The 20,171-nt window shown below is 33.3% G+C and overlaps 1 protein-coding gene across 1 annotated transcript in view; it reads right to left on the minus strand.

Moving 5' to 3' along the window:
* LOC108775232 (probable G-protein coupled receptor B0563.6) overlaps positions 1-8,263 on the minus strand; it is a 31,535-nt gene extending 23,272 nt beyond the window's left edge. The window contains exon 1 of the mRNA XM_018541537.1: positions 8,047-8,263. Coding sequence (XP_018397039.1) covers positions 8,047-8,263 — 217 coding nt within the window. The remainder of the gene's footprint in view (positions 1-8,046) is intronic.
* Positions 8,264-20,171: the final 11,908 nt, after the last annotated feature.

Raw genomic sequence — 20,171 nt, forward strand, 5'->3', positions numbered from 1 at the left:
GTGCATACGTCGCGCATATCGATGCGCCCGCTTCACGCGACGAGCACGTCTCGTTCGCTCGCTCGCTTATTTACATACGCGTCGATGCTGATGCACGTGTTACGGTACGCGATGCTGCAGTGTAGAGCGTAAAGACTCTCGCCTTTCTTTCCCCTTCTTCGGATATGCCAGGTGACGGCCGCCGGTGTGCTTCACGCTCTGATATTTGACGCCGCCAGAATTTTGATGCCTCCACCTCGGCCGCATACAGGGATACGGACACTAGTACACCACACGCGCGTTCACTTATCTAACGGAATTGGCGCCGACTTATCCGGAATTCTAACGATGACAGTGCAACATGTATGCGCATACGGATGATACGAAAGCCATCGTGCTTCATTTCGGTAGAATAGCAAAGGTCGTTCCCTGCTCGATTTTCTGTCATAGCGTTGATATCCTATTCTCTGACGAATTTCTGGAATTTCCGGAAATTTCGTATCCGATAGGCAATCAGCGTGTTTGATAGGCTTACAGAATGTATAGAATATAAACACGAAACTAAAAAAATGTTAAAGATCATAATAATGAAATTATTAAAAATTGTTAGAGAGAGAGAGAGAGAAAGAGAACAATTTCGTTTTAAATCATTAGATAATAAAAAGTTGCAGCTATTAATAGAAGCATATTAATAACAATTGATTGCATATTGGCATTAATAATAAATGGAGAGATGAATTAACAGATATCATATTAGTGTAGAATTAGTCCAATGATTGCACTGATTGATATTTCTATCGATAAAACATTTTTTCCATCAACAAAATGTTTTGTAAAATGTATCAATAAATAATTAACTAAAAAAAAGTAATATAAAATAAATATAAATTATTGAGAGATGCCATTATTGGTGAGATTATTATATAACATTTAAAACATTTCCTTGCTTTTAATAAGACTATTAGTATTATTATTATTACTATTAGCAATAATTTGACACTTTTGGTCCAACTATTTTTATCGACAAAATATTTTCTGTCATAATGCAGATCATTCAGTAAAATATCTCATCAGAAAATAATTAGCGCGCAAAAAAAAATGTAAAATAATGTACGTAAAATGATGTATAAAATAAAAATTATTGAGCGACGTTATTATTTTAGTGTTGAAATGTTACACGATAATCAATGATTTGATATTTTTGGTTCGAATATATTCATCGATAAAATATTTTCACTGTATACAGGGCATTCTGTAAAATACACTTAAGCTTTATGTTCTTCTTGCAACAGCGTAAGGTGCACGATGAAAGGCGAATCGGATCTCACGAGAGACGCGTCTCTTTGCGTGTCTCCTTTGTGCGTAGGCGGATATCCTTGCTCGGTAGCAAGATCAAGGGTAGTAGTGGACCAGTCGAGAAACTCGAATTACACTAGCGAGGGAACGAGATACTTTTAGGATTTTATTCCGCTATTCCTACAGGAAGACGGATTGTATGCCACATATAGAACGTCCCTTCTCATCAGATTTTCCTCGATGAGTTTAATCACACTGGTTAATATTTTATGTTTCCTTCACAGTGATATTTATTTTTTCTTAATAAAACTGTTTAATAGAATTGCACGATCATATTTCAGAAAAACTCTATAAGTAAAAGTCTAATTATTGGAGAGAATTAAAAACACACACTCACGTTCTAGTTTTTATATATACAATCATAATACTAAAAATAATTAAGAATATATTAAAAATATTTCTAATACATATATTTTAATTTTGACAAAAATTGACTTACAGGGTTTCTAAAATGACCAATATAATTTTCCTCGATCATTTCTATAATTATTTAATCGACATGATTAGCTCGGATCGTTATATAATAAAATATACACTTACGAAAGTCTTACGTTTATATCAAGTAAAATGTAATGAATATTTACTATCTAACTCTAAGCAATTGTAATAAACGAAGTTATTTATTCCGCGCTACGAACCAGTCATAATTTGCAGCAACTGTTACTATATTTATGGAACTCTTGAATAAGATTTCATTAGTTTCGTTATTCACGAATATTGTTAAATCATTATTAATATCTTGATGAGCTTAATGACGAAAGCAGGTGAGAATTTTCACAGAAGAGTTACATGTCGGCACATTCACTCGAGATACTAAGTTTCTTGATAGATACCAGGATCAAGAACGGTTGAGCCCGGTGTCGCAGAAACTCGAAGCAAGGCGATTAAAGTGCAATATATATATATTAGCTATAGGGAATCGAGAGAGGGAAAGAGGAGAAGGAGAGAAAGCTCAAAGAAGCTTCGACCATGAACAAGTGTCGTTGCACTGCCACGTCCTCCTTCTCTGTCCCTCTCTCTTTTCTCTCTCTTTCTATTTCGTCGATCTCTTCTAATCCTCTAAACCCTTCTAAGGTTGCGTTCTCAACACACACAAGAGAACCAAGTGAATCGGAAATTTCACGCGATCGTTTGCACCCAGACACCTTTTAATACCGGAATATCTTCACTGGATAGTGATATCGAATCAACATGCTATAAGCGACTCGTCGATACTTTATGACACGCTGAGAGAAAAAAACGATTGCAATAATTATAATTTAATTATAATTTATAATCAGTGTGTGTTGCGATGCGCCGTAGACTCGTAGTTTTGTCAATTATCTTTATCTTTTTTCTTATTCTTTCTGTCTGATGTAATACTTAAGGTTATCAGCCGTTTTCCTTTAAGAATATATGTATCCTTTTTGAGGTCATATTCTGATCTTTAATAAAAATTTTATATTTATAATATACTATATTATTATATATTAATAAAAATTGTCAAAAATTATGTTTTAGAAATTTTATTAAATACCCATATGTAATTTGTAATACACAAAAAAATTACACTTCGTCTTTCCATTCTCAGATCATCTTTTTTTAAAAAGTGTACATATTGTACTCTTGTTTTGTAATTTAGATATAATAAACTTATAGATGTATAAAATAACACATGCTCGATCTTTTGTTATCCAATGCATCCAAATGCGCGCTGAAAGGTTTGAATTTACCGGGGCAGTCTTGTAGAAAAAAAATTAGCTCCAGACTAGACTAAACGAAATTGAGTACTTGCAAGACAATGCTTCTACAACGAGTGTGCTCCGATAGCGTAAACCACTTTAGAGTCGATTTTGCACTTTTGTGGCACAATTCTGTGGAGTACAGAGCTGCAGGCTATATTCCGCGGCTTTGCAGCTGTGGCTACGGAGTTAAGCGAAAGGAAGAAGCCTCATATATACGTAGGGATGTGTTACGACCGCGGCGGGGTCTATAATCCTTAAGGAACCCGACCAGGGCGATAAAGACATGGCTTTTAGGAACGTGCAACCTCACCGGGGGACGAGAGCCGTGAATCCTAGTTCCATTCAGTTCCAACGCAGTACGATGCGCAACTCAACGAAAATGCCAAAATCGAATTGTCGAGTAATTTCCTCTCCTAATGCACTGGCCACGTTACCTCGGAAACGGGCACGGATGTTAAAGGCGTCGCAAAAACTGCCGAATCCTCTGTCTCGGAGACGGAAGCTACGGAGGACAACTCGCCGCGCGCCGTAGCGAGCATGAAAGCGAGGCTAGACCAGACTGTCAAAAACCTCGTTGTTGTTGTTGTTGTTTTTCTTCCAAAAGCGACTACTCTCTATATGTGTGATATATCTTCACCATTCTTTGAATTGAAGAATGAATTAATAGTTTTTCAGGAGCGACATATTTTGTACGAAATTGTTTGTTTGAATCTTGATAGTAAAGTAGAAACTTACGATATGTGTGTATAAAAATAAACTGTTTATTTTGAAAATATAGAATTTTTATAAAAACATAGAATAATATAAAAACAATGTATTTTAAAATGTGAATTCTAAGATAAATGAATAAAATATGTTAATTTTATATATTATAAATACTAATTTTATTGAAGAAATATGCATACAAATTATGTCAGTATTTGTATAATATCGTATAATTTTTTTATATATGTTTATATTATTTCTTGACAAATTCATCTTATGCTAAATTAACATAAAAATTTGAATGTATACGCGAAATGTGTTAAATTTAACATAAATTTTTAATTGATATATCTATATCGAAGTAATGCACTTTCAATTTACGTAGCTTTATTTATTTCTAATGAATTTTTTTTCTCTTACAAGGAACTAATTCACCGCGATATCGATTGCCACGGCAACAGGTCAATGTCAATTATATGTACCATCCTCTTCCTCGAAGTGTCTATAAATACACGTGACAATAAAAGGACTGTTATATAAATAAGGACAAAACGCGGTTAATGGTTGAAATCGTGGGGGTTCGGCACTAATAATGGCGCGACGCTAAAGAAATAAACCCGGACATTCTTGGCGATACGTATGTACCTATAGTGAATCGAAATCTCGGTTAGAGGCTCAGGAAACAAGTCGTCGATTACTTTATAGCATCGTGCCAAAACACCGCCGCCGGCGCCGATTCGTTTGGCAGTGCTGTTGCGCTATGTTGCCACAAGAAATCTTCGATTTTAAGATTTTTATCGGCTATAATCACAACACATCTCGATTCACTATAGGTACATATGTATCGCCAAGAATGTCCGGGTTTATTTCTTTAGCGTCGCGCCATTATTAGTGCCGAACCCCCACGATTTCAACCATTAACCGCGTTTTGTCCTTATTTATATAACAACATTTGAGATCGCACGAAAAGCCTTCTTCATAGTCAATTCGAATCGTTCATGCGTCTAATCATCGCTCAAAGTTCCTTTTTTATTTTTGATGTAAGACGAGGTTCACACGGACTTAATATTTACTTGTTACAATATATCACCTATGGCAAATTTATTCTTACTCGTAGAATAAATTCTCACTCGTAGAATGATTTACTCGGTTAAGAATGATTTTATTAAATATTTGAATTAAATATTGATAATTAATATAAATTCCATTTTTAAGATATTAAAAGTAACAATTTATTAATAGAATACATTTTTATTTAAAAAGGAAATTATTAACTTTTTTATTTTTATCTATTTCAAACATAAAATCTAATTTATACAAAAATGTTAACAGTGTTATTTATATTATATCCAAAACTATTAAATACATAACATATTAAATGTAATACAGTAAAAATAAAATCTAAACAACATATAGGTATTATATATTTTGTCTATCTATTTACTTACTTTTTATTTACTTTTATTTATTCAATTTTTGCATGATATATATTTTGTATCAATATATTTCCAAATGCCATATATTTTAGTAACAGACGCGCATTTCTCAACTGTCATTCTCCTAGAGCTCAATGTCGAAATCAACTTGGTAGTCAAAGTGTTAACTAGTCACGAGCTGAAAACGCTTTCCGACGTGCCCAACGCACGCATTTCCGAAACGGATACACGTTACCCGATCGCGCTGTTGTCCCGCAAAACTATAGCGATGAATATTGATGAGCAGTCTACAGTGAAATGGTCGAATCGGCGGGCGTAACGATTGGAAGGTTAATTGAGAGTAATGCTCGTCTTTTTCCAGTCGGGGAAACAGACCGTTAATCTCCACAGAAAATTTGCGCGGCTGTAACGTCGAATTTTCGACTTTTCCGTGGTTTTGGAGGATATTCCCTAATGGCTTTCGGGACAAGGTGAGCGAATTGCTTTTTTTTTTACTAGTATCCTGTAAAGTGTTTTCTTTCAAAACAGAGAAGGAAGGAAACAAAGACAAGGTTGAAAGTCTTCGTTTAAAATTTTCTTTGACACTAAAAAAGTGTGCGCGATCGTTAGTGCCTGCGCACATAAATGATCGTTCAACTTATATTAGAAGAAAAGAAAATTACGTGCAATTTAAGTTATCAATACGTTCTTCGTACAAAAGTGTAGTTCTTCGTACAAAGCTTGTGCAAAAGTTTATCTCGATCTTTGTACAAAATAAAAAATATTTTAAAATTATGTTAAAATTGGTCATTATGTTGTAAAATTTTTTGGTGTTGAGTTTTTAACATACCCGAATATTAAGGGTCCAATTGTTTGATTATTTGTATTACACTATAATATTTAAATTTTGTAATGTTAAAATAATATAATGAATAAGTACACACAAAGAACATCAAAATAGTAGTTTCAAAATATAAATTCTAATCGTAAAAGATAAATAAATAAAAAATGAATGTGCCTGCTAATTTAACATATTATAAATTTTACTAAAGAGATATATTTCCACAATTTGTGTTCAAATTGTGTCAAAGTGTTACATTTTTTGTGTTTTATAATATATAAGTTATTTTCTAATATATTTGTTTTGTGTAACACAAGACCAAAATTTAAATGTATTGTTTGAGATACATGAAATGTGTTAAATTTAATACAAATTTTTCAACTGTGTATGTTAAACTAATCAATTAGATAAAAACAAATTATATTTAAAAACATAGTACTTGATCTTCACACAATAGAAATAATTTAGACCATGAAGAATTAATGTTTAGAGATATCTCTGTAATTTCTCGTTTGTTTTGCATCAAGTTTTTCGTTGAAAACAATCACCCAGATAACACATGTCTAAAAGACGTCATAAAAACATTTTAAAAACGTTTTTAGACACGTGACATCTTATCTGGATGACTGATAATAATTGTGGATAATTGATGTACATGACGTACGCGCTAACGACGTATTGAAGTATACGCGCTCTTGAGCGTCCGATAATGCACCTCACTGAAAATAATGCAATCGCTTTCTATGCCGATATTACGTAAACATGGAATAATTTTATTGGAAGGTATTACACTGCTAATGGTGCCGCTTTTTCCTTCCCGTGGTCTCTTATTTCAATGCGCCTAGCTCGCCTTTTTCCCTTGTTTAGAAAAATCTTTTCAACACAGAAGACTATTTCCAAATCTACTTTTTGTTACTACAAGCTCGTTTCCGTTTCACCGTTGAGAAAATGCTTGTTGTGACATAGGTAATTTTATTCTATCTCCAATCTCAAAAAGAACTATGCTTTTATGACAAATAAATACTGTAGCAATGTTAAAGAAAAAGTTTTTCATCAATTATTATGATTAATCATTCTATAGTAAGTACGACTTCATATTAACCCGAGTATATATTCACCCAGGAAATAATTATCTGGGATATTTTACACCTCAACAGCAAGAAAACGTGAATTGTTATAAAATAGATATTGTTTAATATAATATCTTTCTATTTTAATAATTATTCTTTGCGACGTGAAAACAGAAAAATTGAAATACATAAGTATAGCACTGATCGCCTTGGGAGAATTACGGGTCCAATGAGATGATCTCCCATAATGTCCATCCAATCGTAATATACATCTAGTTGATGTCAACTTTCTAATTTCCAGTAAAATTTTTCAGTATAAAGTGTGTATGGAAATTAAATCAAAATATTGAGAACGCGTTTTCTAAACACTGAGGTAAATCTTCACGTAGCATACAATACCTAGGAGTCAATAAGTCAATTATAAACATACAAAATTGTTTATATTTTGAAAACGATTGAGTTTTCGATCTATGTATTATACTTTAAAGTTTTTTTTATACTCAGTGTGGTGTAAATACTATTTATCATGTAGATGTATTAGATACCAAATGATTTTTTTAACACCATGTATATTTATTTGTTTTCTACTTACTTTTTTTTTCAAAGAAATTTTGTAAATAAGTCCACATTTATAATGTTTTTTAATATTAATAAATCGAAAAACAATTAATGATATATATTGTTAATAATAGTAATTTTTAACTAGGATATAAAAACACTCCAGGTTATCGTTTACATGAAAAAAATTTAGGTAACTACAATACTTTTGAATTATATAATATGTATTATAATTTAATAATATTTAATTGCTATACTTAATGGTTTAATAATTATGTTCATCAGAGTTTAATGACGTGATTATTGTCTGCAAGAAACCGACAACATTCTTGATCTGGAAATATTTACTGAAGCGTGAAACTATGTCTAGAAACGAATAACGATAGACAAATGCTCACCTCTCATGTAGACGTAAGCAGTGCCGCGCATATTTCTTCTCGTGAGGACAACAAGATTCAAGATATTTCCGATGATGCCAAGGCAACAAATGGTCGGCAATACAATACCGTAACTGACTCTTCTCAAAGTCGGTGTTCGAGGATCCTCCTGCTTGTCCAGATCTTCCGGTAGCAGGCAGATATTCTCAAACTTGCTTATGTTGAGCAGGTCCGTCATCTTGTCGTTCTCTTGCTCTCTTTTTCTCTCACTTCAACTCCTCTCACAATTCGCGATAAATTACTTCGTTCCATCGCGCACGCAGATCCATCTTCGAATTCGCTCGTTCAACTGCCGTATGTTCATCTCGCGGCACGCGTTTCCGACCGATCAGTAATTAACTAATAGAACAATCGCGTTTTTCTGAGATGTTCGAGTGAGACGGTGGCTGGCGACAACACGATCTGAACTTAGAAACGAGATTAGCAAAGTTCGGAATGATACGCGCAAACTTGGTAGCACTTTTTTGAACACCGTCCAAGTCAGACCGTTACGATTCAATGACACGAGTCGCAAGAGAACAAGTTTCACACGCCGGTCAAGAGCACACACATTCGTAAAAAATACACCTGTCATGCAACAGGTGCGACGAAAGTTTCATTTTACCATGAGAGCGTCGTGAGAATTTAGAAGTCTAAGCCGGCCCGAATAAGCGGCTTTACCACTTACGATATCCGCGGTTGCTTATTTCACCGAGGAATCCGAACGTGTTCTTCCTGACAATTTGTACGCCGCCATCGTCGTGCGGCAGCTGCGCCGTTCCACGCTATCCTGAAAACAAACAGGTCGTCCGTGTGTATTCCGCAAATCCGATACATTCTACCGCAGCGAGTATTTATTTCCTCGTGCTCCATTCGGGAGATTTTAATCGGAACCACACACGCGCGTGAGAGTTGAAAAACAGAAGAACGGTTTTATTCAAGTTTCTAAAAATTTAGAAACTTGATACAGATCTGAAAATAATTTTTTTAGAATCATCAAAATAATTATGCGGGACGCTTGTGGTTGTTAGGATATCAAAATGTTTTACCGCATTGCTGAAGTTTCGATATAATTACTTGATGGTACACAACAAAAATATTTTTAGATCTATATGTATTCAAAATTTTAAATATTTCAATAAAATTCTTTTCAAGAGAAGCTTGGAACTAACGTAATTAACAGTACTTGAATTACTGTGTATATTTAACAATAATTAATACGTACAAAAAATTCAAATTTTAATCAAATACGTCCCAATTTGGGATTCCTTTGCAGCTAGTACGTATTAAAATATGAAATGGTTCTTAAGTTCTGGTATTGAGCCTTGTATCTATTATCCAAGAGTCGAATGATTAAAACAATCAAAATCGTCATCTTAAATTGTTAAACTAATTCTGGATTAAATCCAAAGTTGATGTTAAAATCTGTAACATATGTTAGTTACTGATACTGGATCTGTAAGACCCATTTAATATACATACAATTAAAAACTCTAATTAATTTCAAAAAACTTAAATGACATAACTCATGTAAAAAAAAGAAAGAAAGAACTAAGTCTATCTTAATAAGAATAATCCAAATTTGCAGTTGTAATATAAAGAAAATTGAATTGTTTGATATTTTTGTATGTAGAATAGCAGTTGCTATAATAATTATTTTTACTTATCAGAATCTTTAGCATCCAAACAATTCCATTATATAGACCCATTGTCAGCTTCGGAGGGACACAATCGAGTGGGTTCGATAGACTTATTGTTAGTCAACTCTGGAAGGTGAGCTGAATTAAAGTTGTTTTATTTATATGTGTGTTAAAATTCTTTGGCGTTAACTGAAAATTGTTGATGTTATAAGTCTAATCATATAAATTCGTCTGAGAAGCTTGTCTATCTTATCACGTACTTTTCACGAATCTATGTTTCCGAATCGAAAGGTTGTATATAGAGGATCGTGGAATATGATTGAAAAGTAAAATCGAACGTTCCGTGTCGCGAAAAGAACACTAATGAAGCGAGCTTTGTGCGTTTTCGTGATTTTTCGTGGCTCTGCTTTTCGCGGAGAAATCCGGAGCGGAGCCGTTTCGTCTCGTCTCGTTTCGTCCCGTAGGAAGGAAATCGTTACTGGCAGTGCAACGTAGGGATTTAGATTCAGATAGGTCGACTCCTCTACTTCCGGATTTTGAGAGTTTGCAGTTGAAGAAACGCAGCTGAATTTCAGATCCCGAACGAAAATGGATAGCACCCCCTTGCACCCTCTCGTAGGTGGTAGCGTGAACCGGAATCACCCTATAGTCGGTTTATATTCAAGACGCTCGCCATTCCGCGTCGCCGCGAATTCCCTCCGTGACGAGATATTTTCCCTCCCTGCAGAAGGGAAGCGGCGAAGGAGGAACACTGTCGCGCCTGTCGTCCACAAAACGAATATAATCTTCGTGTCTCTCGTCTTCACGTGAATCCAGAGTTCCAAACGGAAGCGCGTTTTATGCAGTCCGTGCGCCTCTCTAATGCATCTCTTTCTGTTATATTTGTCGATCCGTCATTGGAACGAAATATCTAAGTGCACTTTACACGTTCACCGGTGCATTTTTGCAAAGTTTGCGATCAAGACCGAAGTTTGGGGATCGCGTTTCGCTTCGATGACGTCTCCTGGCGCGATTCCCGGGAACTTCATCCGCAAAAAGTATTCCCCAAGTTTTCGGGCGACGCGAATTACGACAGGAACCCCAAATCGATTTTCTACGTTGAGAAACAAAATATTCGCTTCAAATTTCTTATCGTACTGATTCGCCTGCATCTTTCTTCGTCGCAGTTTCTCTTTTGCTTCAATATTTGCATCGAGCTATTCGGAGCATTATAAAACATGTCATGACGAGATATTGATGTTGCTGCTATTGAACGCAGAATGGATGCAATTATGTGACGAGTATCGTTATCGCTGGCAGTCGATACTCGTATCGGAAAAGAAATGTTTTCTTTTCTAAGTGCCGAGGCAGAAGATAGCTGTTCGCAGCCTATTCCTTGCTTCTCTGTAGTAAGCCGTGCTGCCTGGTAGTACTCTCGAGGATTGTAAACGAAACTGTAAGGGAGTGCTTTTACCGTTATACCGTAAATTAGCCTGCTGAGGATCAGAAATTTAGGCTTCCATGAAGCAATTGGGATTAACGATGGCTTAACAATCTTCTCGCATTCTAAGACCGAATCATGAAACGGGCATCTCCATAGTTATTAAGTTGTTTTAGAATTTACAAATATTTGTTACTTATTACACATAGTACCTCTAAGTAAAATTCTATTCTAGGTATACTCGAATCTTTTAAGATTTAACTCGCTCGAATTTTGATATTCTTTCTCGACCTCAAATATTATATTTCATCATATCAACACTGAAATGTCACGTAATGTGTCAATATTAAACGCTCATTTTAACGTTATTTTATGACTAACAAGCATATTGCAATTATATGAAACCGACTTGATTCTTTTTGAAATACAATTATTAAACACAAAATCTAATTTATAATAATTGACAAAGTCACATTTTTATACGTATATATACAATATACGTTTGGAATTCAAAGTTTAAGAAAAAGCATTCCAACATTAACGTCTGCATTTGTAAGTAAATATTATTAATATAATAAGTAAAGGAAAAATTTCAACTTTTACGTGTATGGCTTTTTATATTCTTATTAACTATGTATATTTAGATTTTGAAAGATTTATTATTTCTTAAAATATCTCTATTATTTTAAATATTTTTATCATTTTTATGAAATTATATTTTTTCTGAATAAAAATTGAAGAATCGCGATTTTATATCAAGTTCACAAATATAATAAAATAATGTTACGGGTTTACAAACATAAGATATTTCAAAAGTATTTTAAAGAATAGTAAATTTTTGGGAAATCTAAATACACAATTATAAGTAATATGCATAAAAGTTTTGTTTAAAATTTTTTATATCTTTTCGCACAAGGAGAAGATAGAAGAAAACTCGTTTTACACGACGGTCTCCATATTCATCATGAACATCCGTCACGGAGAAGGAAACTGATTTACTAAAATTTATTAGAACTAGCGGTTCGTTGCTCGGCGCCTAGTGACCTAGAGAACAATGACCTGGATATTAAATGATATAATCAACTGCCTATCGTAATAAACTCAAGAATGACAGCTAAACAGAATCGCTCGCCGAGACGCGATTACTCGAGCTTTCACGTGTACCAAGGATCACCGGGGATTAATCCGCGATCCCGACTTCGGGATAATGACCTGTAAATCCGTGCGTTTTACGCTTTGCTTCGCAAACGTTCCGCAACGCAAATGGCGCGTTCACCTGGGAGATCGTAAGCTCGACAGTAAAGCAAATAGGGCGCGCGTGTACTACCTATCGTTTCGCGGATAGCTTATCGATCACTTAACCGAGAGATATGCTCTAGTCTTTCCGCACCGGCAAACCTTTCACAATGTCCTTCATTCTGCACAGCGATCATGCAATCGCAACTGAGACGATGATCACAACTTAATGGACTTTCCTCTTTGAGTATAAGCTGCAAAATCACGATCGGTAGACCATCAAATTGCGCCAGGGCTAAGGTTGATGGAACAGGGCTGAGAATAGATGAGATTGCTCGCAAAGTCTCCGAAACTTGCAGAGACGTGACGCAATTTTTAAGTTAATTATAACTATGTTAACCTGTGAGGTTGGCGTATTCTTTACGAAACAGGAATTATTTAAATATTATTAACATGCTACAAAAGTATTTTTTTAAATTGATGAATTTGCGAAGTCCATGTAAAAAATTGCTGAAATTTGACAATCGTAAAAAACGTCTCCTTTGATGTTCACCATCGTGAAAAACACGCGTTCTTTTTCTATTAACATAATACATAAAGAAATGTTTTAAATAGAACTTTTATGTGCTATAATTGTAAAAAATAATTTTATAAGAAAATTGATATGAGATATAATTTCACAAAATAATAATGAAAGTGGGAATATTTTGAAAAATAAATAGTAATTCTTTACGAAAAGTTCTTGATATTTTAATATAATATGGCAATAAAAATTAGATTAATTTTTTTTTTAAATAAAAGTATAATACTTATGTCTGTTTTATTATCTTAAAATTTACTATAAATCAAGCTGCATAAAAATAATTAGTTTAGATTTTTATAATACTTTGATATATTTTTAGTAGGACAAAAATGTACATGTGCCCTTTTAAGATGGAAAAGAGCGGCGTTTCCATAATCGAGTTGTTTGACAAGGAATCAAAAGTCAGTGATGGTAGAGAGAAAGAAAGAGAGAGTACTCTTTTGCGTGCTGATGAGGTTCAGCGATTCTGCTGCCTGACGAGGGTTTCGAGTTTCACCCCTGTAATCGCTTTCGCTCTCTATCCACGTTATTGCCAATCAAGTTGAAACGATCGTCTCGCCCATCAACTCACAAAGATCGATACTACTATCAATTATTGTCAACCGGAAGAAATCTGTCATTTTTATTTTCAATAAGTGAAACATTTTATATCCTAATCTTTATTTGCTTTTTACCACTGAAAAGAAAATGGTTGCAACAATTTATAGTATAGTGTAAGATGCTTTATTTTCAATATCTAGGTACAGGTACTCTGGAAAATATATAGCATAATAGAAATACTAAATAGAAGCAGGTACTTTTAAATAAAAGTACCTATATATATAAGATGCGTCTGAGGTTCCTGTATTTAAGTCTTTTATTTTTTTAGTACCTGCTTCTATTTATAGTATTTCTAATAGATATTATTTCTAATAAATATTAGCATAAAATTTCAGAATAAATAGACACTTATGATTTCATTCGCACATTATATTTAACAAAAATATCAAACATTCAAAGTTTTCATCGGACAAATTATTTTATCACGGCATTAAAATTTGTTGCCCTATACGTTATAAATGCATGTTCAGTAGACGTGGAGCTCAGTGTGAAAGTATAATTTCATACTTCATACTTTCATTTTTGTGATGCATACGAAAAAAAACTATTTTACTGAAAAATCTAAAATTTTGCTGGATATAAATTAAAAAATAATTTTGTTGGACTACCAAAATAATTCTGTTGGAAACTTAAACTGATTGCTAGAATATCAAAATTTTTCATAGCATTGTCATTTTTCAGTCTCTAACATAATTGTGCTCATGGTATAACAAAATTGTTTATAAATTTGTATCTAATAAAATTGTAGATCTTTTAGTCAAATTATTTTCCGTATATTATAATGTATTCCCACTTAAATTGCCATTTTTTTCTCTTACGAGAATTGACGTTTTCCGTTTTTGTTAAATTAATTTACTCGAGTTTACGGTCTCGTTAATGAAAATTATTCGTACGATCGTCGCGTCCGTAATTCTTGCATAAAAGTAGGTGTGCGGGATGATGAAAACTGACGTGTGGGTAGCGCGTGGAGTGCATTGAGTATAGTGGTCGATCGTTACGCTAAAACGTTGCAATTCGATCCGCGTTGCGTACACATGCGTCAGTTGTTGTCCGCGTGGCCAGCACGTGGATTGTAAAAATATCTCGGCGATAAATCACGAGCGGTCCGGTAAAACAACAGTCCTCGGGATCGAAGAGTTGGACATTAAAAATAAAGCTTGGTGCACATTTTTCTATGAGAAGGTAATTCAGTTAATCGCTGATTGCGAATGTTTTGTTCTTAATTCTTTGAACGTAACTTAACTTTATTAATATTGTGTAGCACTTTATATATAAGAAAGTTAAGCATGAGATAAGATGAAACTGTGATTGATATGACTTTGTACGGCGAACACGTGTAAATAACTTTGAACCCTCTTTTTCTATTTTCTTTTACTATAACTTTCTCTGTTCATCCCTTCTTTCTTTTTTTTCTTTTTCGATCTCAAGTGCCCTACGTTGCGAGACCAATAATTATCACCTAAACCAGCATTTTTCAACCTTTTCGCATTAAATAATGAGCTTTTCTCGAAATACATTATTAGAGTATACGCTTGAGTGTTCAGTATAGAGTTTCATCGGATATTGTTAACACGATTATACAGAAATAAAAAGTGTTTCAAAATTTTTACTTTTTATCTTATTATTTTAAAAATAATTTTATTATACTCTCTCCAATAATATCGTTTTTATTAAAATGAGAGTGTGTGTAAACGAAAAATAATTTTCATAATTTTTAAGACACATATTTACATATTTTTAATACTTGACTCGTTTTTTTTTACTCATTTGTAATCTTTTTTGCTTCATTTTATTTTTTCTAAAATATTTGCGACATACGCCAAGAGAAATGTTTTTGATATTTGCAACTGTAATTACATAGTGCCATAATTATGATTATCACTGCTGTAATGTTAGTAATAATTACATTGATGTTCCATCAAAAAAATATACAATTAACATTGAAAATAACTATAAGTTATCATAGTTATAGTAATTACTATCATTTTTGTAGTGATAATAAATATATATTTTTAGTCACTGCATGTCGATGCCAACTATAAATATAATTATTATAATTAACATAGCAATAATAACCACAATTACCATGTAGTTATAGTCACAAAAACTTTTCTCTTAGTGCGTTGTGGAATATCGATTGAGAGAAACCGTGACTTCTCAAATTTAATAAATCGAACGAGATACACATGTCAAATTACAATCGTAAAAGTCATCGAAATTTGCAAGAAAACCGCTTTTATCGTTTGGATGATCGTACTTGAGAAACTAGGAAAATATGAGAGCACGGAGATGTAGGATTCACCGAAGAATGTGTAGCGGTTAATATTTTGGCATAACAAACGACGGAAAAGTGTGGACGAAGGAAAGGAGGAAAGCTGGAGGAAAGCAACTGCGTTGTGGAATTGACACGTGGCGCAAAAGTCCCGTAGGAAACTTTGCAATTTCCTCGACCACGTGCACGAATGTGTTTCGCGACGGGGTAACAAACTCTCGCAAGTTTTGCACCGATGGGGCCTCTCTAGCTCCTTTTCTCTTGCCCCGTCACTCCACAACCTCCTCGACCCACGCAGCAGTTGCGACTTAAAAATACGTAGCGACAAAGAAGGAAACTCGGGCATACCAAGCATTATGCATTCGCCTTCCGCGGAGGACGTCGCCCAAGATCGTCCTTCCAAATCCATCGGAATGCATTGTAGTACACAATGCGAGGGGCACGGGGGAATGAACCAAGCCGATTTTACGCTTATAACGCGTCTTTGCGCCACTCGGTAGGTTAGCATAGGTTCTACACAGTTTGCAACACTCAGCTGCTGGCGAGCTTCTCCTTGGCGAAACTTTGCTCCATTTTTCTCTGCAAACTTCTTTCCACGTGCCTGCCTTTCCATGCCTTCTCGTGAAAGGTGCTTGATCTTAAATTCTTGGTGGGTCGAGGTGATTTCGATAAACGCTTTGATGGTACTTTTATTTTATTAAATGATACTTTACGAGTAATAAAAGTATATCAAACAGCAGTTTTCAAAAGCATAATGTTAAATTGCATTTAAATAATTATTTAAATTTAAAACGTTGCCATGGCGGTCAATCATACCGTGATTGATGTCCTGGTGATCACTCATAACATTATTGAAATTTGATAAAACGCTTGTAAAAAATTAATGACGTTTAATATAAAATTTTGAACGTAAATGGTTAGATAATAATACATGAAATACATAACTTAACGTACTACCATAAAAATATATTCTTATTTAGTCATATTATACAATATATTTTTACGATAATTGTTAAATAAATTAAATAAACATTAAGTAAATATAAATCATCAAAAGTGAATTAACTTTGTCATTACAAAAAGATTTTCAAAATTGTTACACAATTCAAGAAGAACAATTTTTTAAAAATTGTTAAAACGGTTACAACACAAAAAAGATAATTTTGTAAAAATGGTTGTAAAAGTGACAAAAAAGATTATGTTAAGAATATTTTGGCCGATATATTATTTAATTAGCTAATAAGTTTTTATCAAAATAGTTTTTTTTTCTTTTTTTAGGAAAATTTAATCTTTGAGTTGTACCACTTTTGAAATAAAAAAGCAATATGCTTATGGAAATAAAATTATATCAGCTTACACGATAACACACGTAAAACTCATTAAGTAGACGTGTTAATTAAAAACCATGTATGTCTCTATCATAATAAAATGTGTATGTGTTTGTATGTATGCTCACTATATTCAAGTCACGCAGTTTGTTACAAATTTGTGCCACCGTCCGTTCAACTCTTATTTTCTAACACTGTTATTATTTTTATACACTCGCTTGAAGCAACGTGAAACTTATAGTAGGAAACCGAAGTTTATCGTGAGAAACTTGACAAAGCCTGCTTGTAACAAAGCTGTCCACGCCGATAGCATGTTCTCTCTCGCGCTGCTTCTTTCAGTAGAACAATTAGACAGGTGTCGCAGATAATTGAAAACTAAAAGCTGGTCTCCTACGCGATATGAATAAACCGCGACATCGCGTATTACAAAAATAGAGATTTATCTTCCGTAAGTTGAAGCACAAGATACTGGAGTGTCTCAAGGAAAGTAGATTTATCACGAAAGAGCTACACGGCGTGTAAAACGTGCAGATGAGATTTAATTTATTCTCGTGTATACCGAAGTGTCGCCGTTAATTTCGATTATTTATTACTTTCCTTCTAGATGCTTGATTTTCGCAAACTAACGCTGAAACCTATTTTATATATCGTTCCCTTATATTTCAAAAATAATACATCTCAAAAAACTAAGTTTCCAGAAAAAGAAAAAATCCATTTTGACAAAAAATGATTAATTAATGAAATATAATATCGGAAAAAGATATATTCTTAACATGCTCTTTTTTGTCATTTTTATTTCACAATCTTTAAGAAATCTTTTTGGAGTTGTAGCACTTAAGTACATCAATAAAAATCAAGTAAAAATTTTTACAATTTTTTGTATATGTTTAAAATCTCATCAATGTAATCCAAGTGATTTTCGAAATTTTTAGAAAAAACGAAATTTTTCCTCCAACTTTGATACACACCCTGTATCTTTAAAACTAAACCGTTACGGATATATAGTTATGAAAATTTTGCATCTTGAATTTGTGTGAGAAATTATCTTAAAATCTTTTAGAATATTTAACATTCATTTTATTATATAAAACTTTCTATTAAGTTTTTTAATCATATATTAGATATTTTAAATATTTTTTATTCTAAAAATTTTACATATTATAAACTTTCTCTCTTTCTTTCGCTCGTTGGAAAAACGAATTATCTAAATCGTTATTTCCTTTAAACGGCCTGCTCTCTGAGGAGGTAATTAAACTTTACCACCGGTAGCGAAATTAGGTCGACGCGGCCGGAATATGGGAAAAATATTTTAGCAGGTGCTTATCGAGCTATCGATAGCGTAATTAAAACCGATGTCAACGCATAAAGCGTCGTCGCTCAAGCTCGTTTACTCAGTAAATGGAAATAGGTTTACGCGAGGTCTCTCGTAATCTCACCATCATTGTTACATAATAATCGCCTTGCACGCACAGAGGCAGAGTATCGTCAAGAGGCTTGACCAGGTTAAATCGGGAATAACGATCCTTCCTCCCTTTTTTTTTACTCCAGTACTTTCATGACTTTCCACCGTTCGTCGATAGCGATTGTGATGAGAAAGATCGCGGTTATCCATATAATAAATCGTTACATTTGTCATGGGAATTCGAGAGAAGGGGAGGAGGTCACCCCGAAATATATAACGGGCTCGAGTTTTCATGATGGTGTGTCTTACTTAAAAAATTTGGTGACCTTATCGAACATGTAATAATTCTACTTTCTCGAGATCATAATAACAGAAAAGTTTTTGGTATTTGTGACTGTAATTGCGTGGTAAAATGTTACGATTATAGGAACTCCATTTTTTATTACTGCTATAATTATATTATTATATATTATTCTCCATATATTAAAAAGAATATATGGTTGTCTGCGAAAACGATTATAATTTTGTAGTCATTTTTTAGGACACCATACACAGAAAAAACAATTTTGTTGGATTAAAGTATAATTATATGAGAAACTAAAGAAATATTATAATAATTATATATATAATACTATAATAATTATAATACTATAATAACTATAATTATAATAAGAAACTATAATAATTAATTAATATAATAATTATATAACAAACAATGCTATACAAAATTTTTATATTTTAACAATCAGTTTGAACGTTTTATACATATACAATAAAAGAAAAAATTTTTAATATTTGTAACTATAACTATTAACGTTAAATATTATTATAACTATAATATTATAATAAATGTAATCATAAAAATAGTGTTCCTAATTATTAATTATAGTCACAAATAACTTGACTTTCAATACCAAAAACTTTACTCTTATAATCAACGTAGAGAGGAAGAGAAAAACGGGGATGGATCTGACACATGGAAATAGACACTGTATCACATGTAATAAACTTTACACCATAATGCCACCCGTTGGCTGAAGAGAGTAAAGAAAAGGTCACCGATAGTAACCGGGATAACAAGATCCTCCTTTTATATCAAACGCATCGTAAAATCTCTTTTCTTCTTTCTCTCTTCTTTCTTTCAGCGGAACAATGACATCGACATGTACGACCTTTCGTCGATGATCAAATAATGATATTCTTTCTTCCTGTCTCGCCATTTCGCGCAGAATCTTTGTCGCTTTGTCAAGGGTTGCTTTCAAACTTGCGAGTAATGTAATGCGTACAAAAGTATCAGATGTAAACCACGTCTTTCCTATACTCGGCTGTGCAGAATCGATCGGCTCTACATTCGTACATATATTCTCTATTTAATACTGCTGTAATAAGGTAAATCTTTAAATTTCAAAATTTTTTTAAATATGTACTTGTTACTTTAGTACACTGGTTGTAAGAGAAAAATATTTGATATTTGTGACTTTGCGTGGTAAAATTATTATGGTCAGATGCTCGATTTTTTTTGTTATTATTGGTGTAATATGTTAGCAATAATAATTATATTTATAATTCTATACAAATTTATATAGTTGGCACCAAAAATAACCATAAATTACAGTCAAATTATGG

This window comes from Cyphomyrmex costatus, unplaced genomic scaffold (genome assembly GCF_001594065.2).
Source record: "Cyphomyrmex costatus isolate MS0001 unplaced genomic scaffold, Ccosl1.0 scaffold29, whole genome shotgun sequence".
Classification (NCBI taxonomy): domain Eukaryota; kingdom Metazoa; phylum Arthropoda; class Insecta; order Hymenoptera; family Formicidae; genus Cyphomyrmex; species Cyphomyrmex costatus.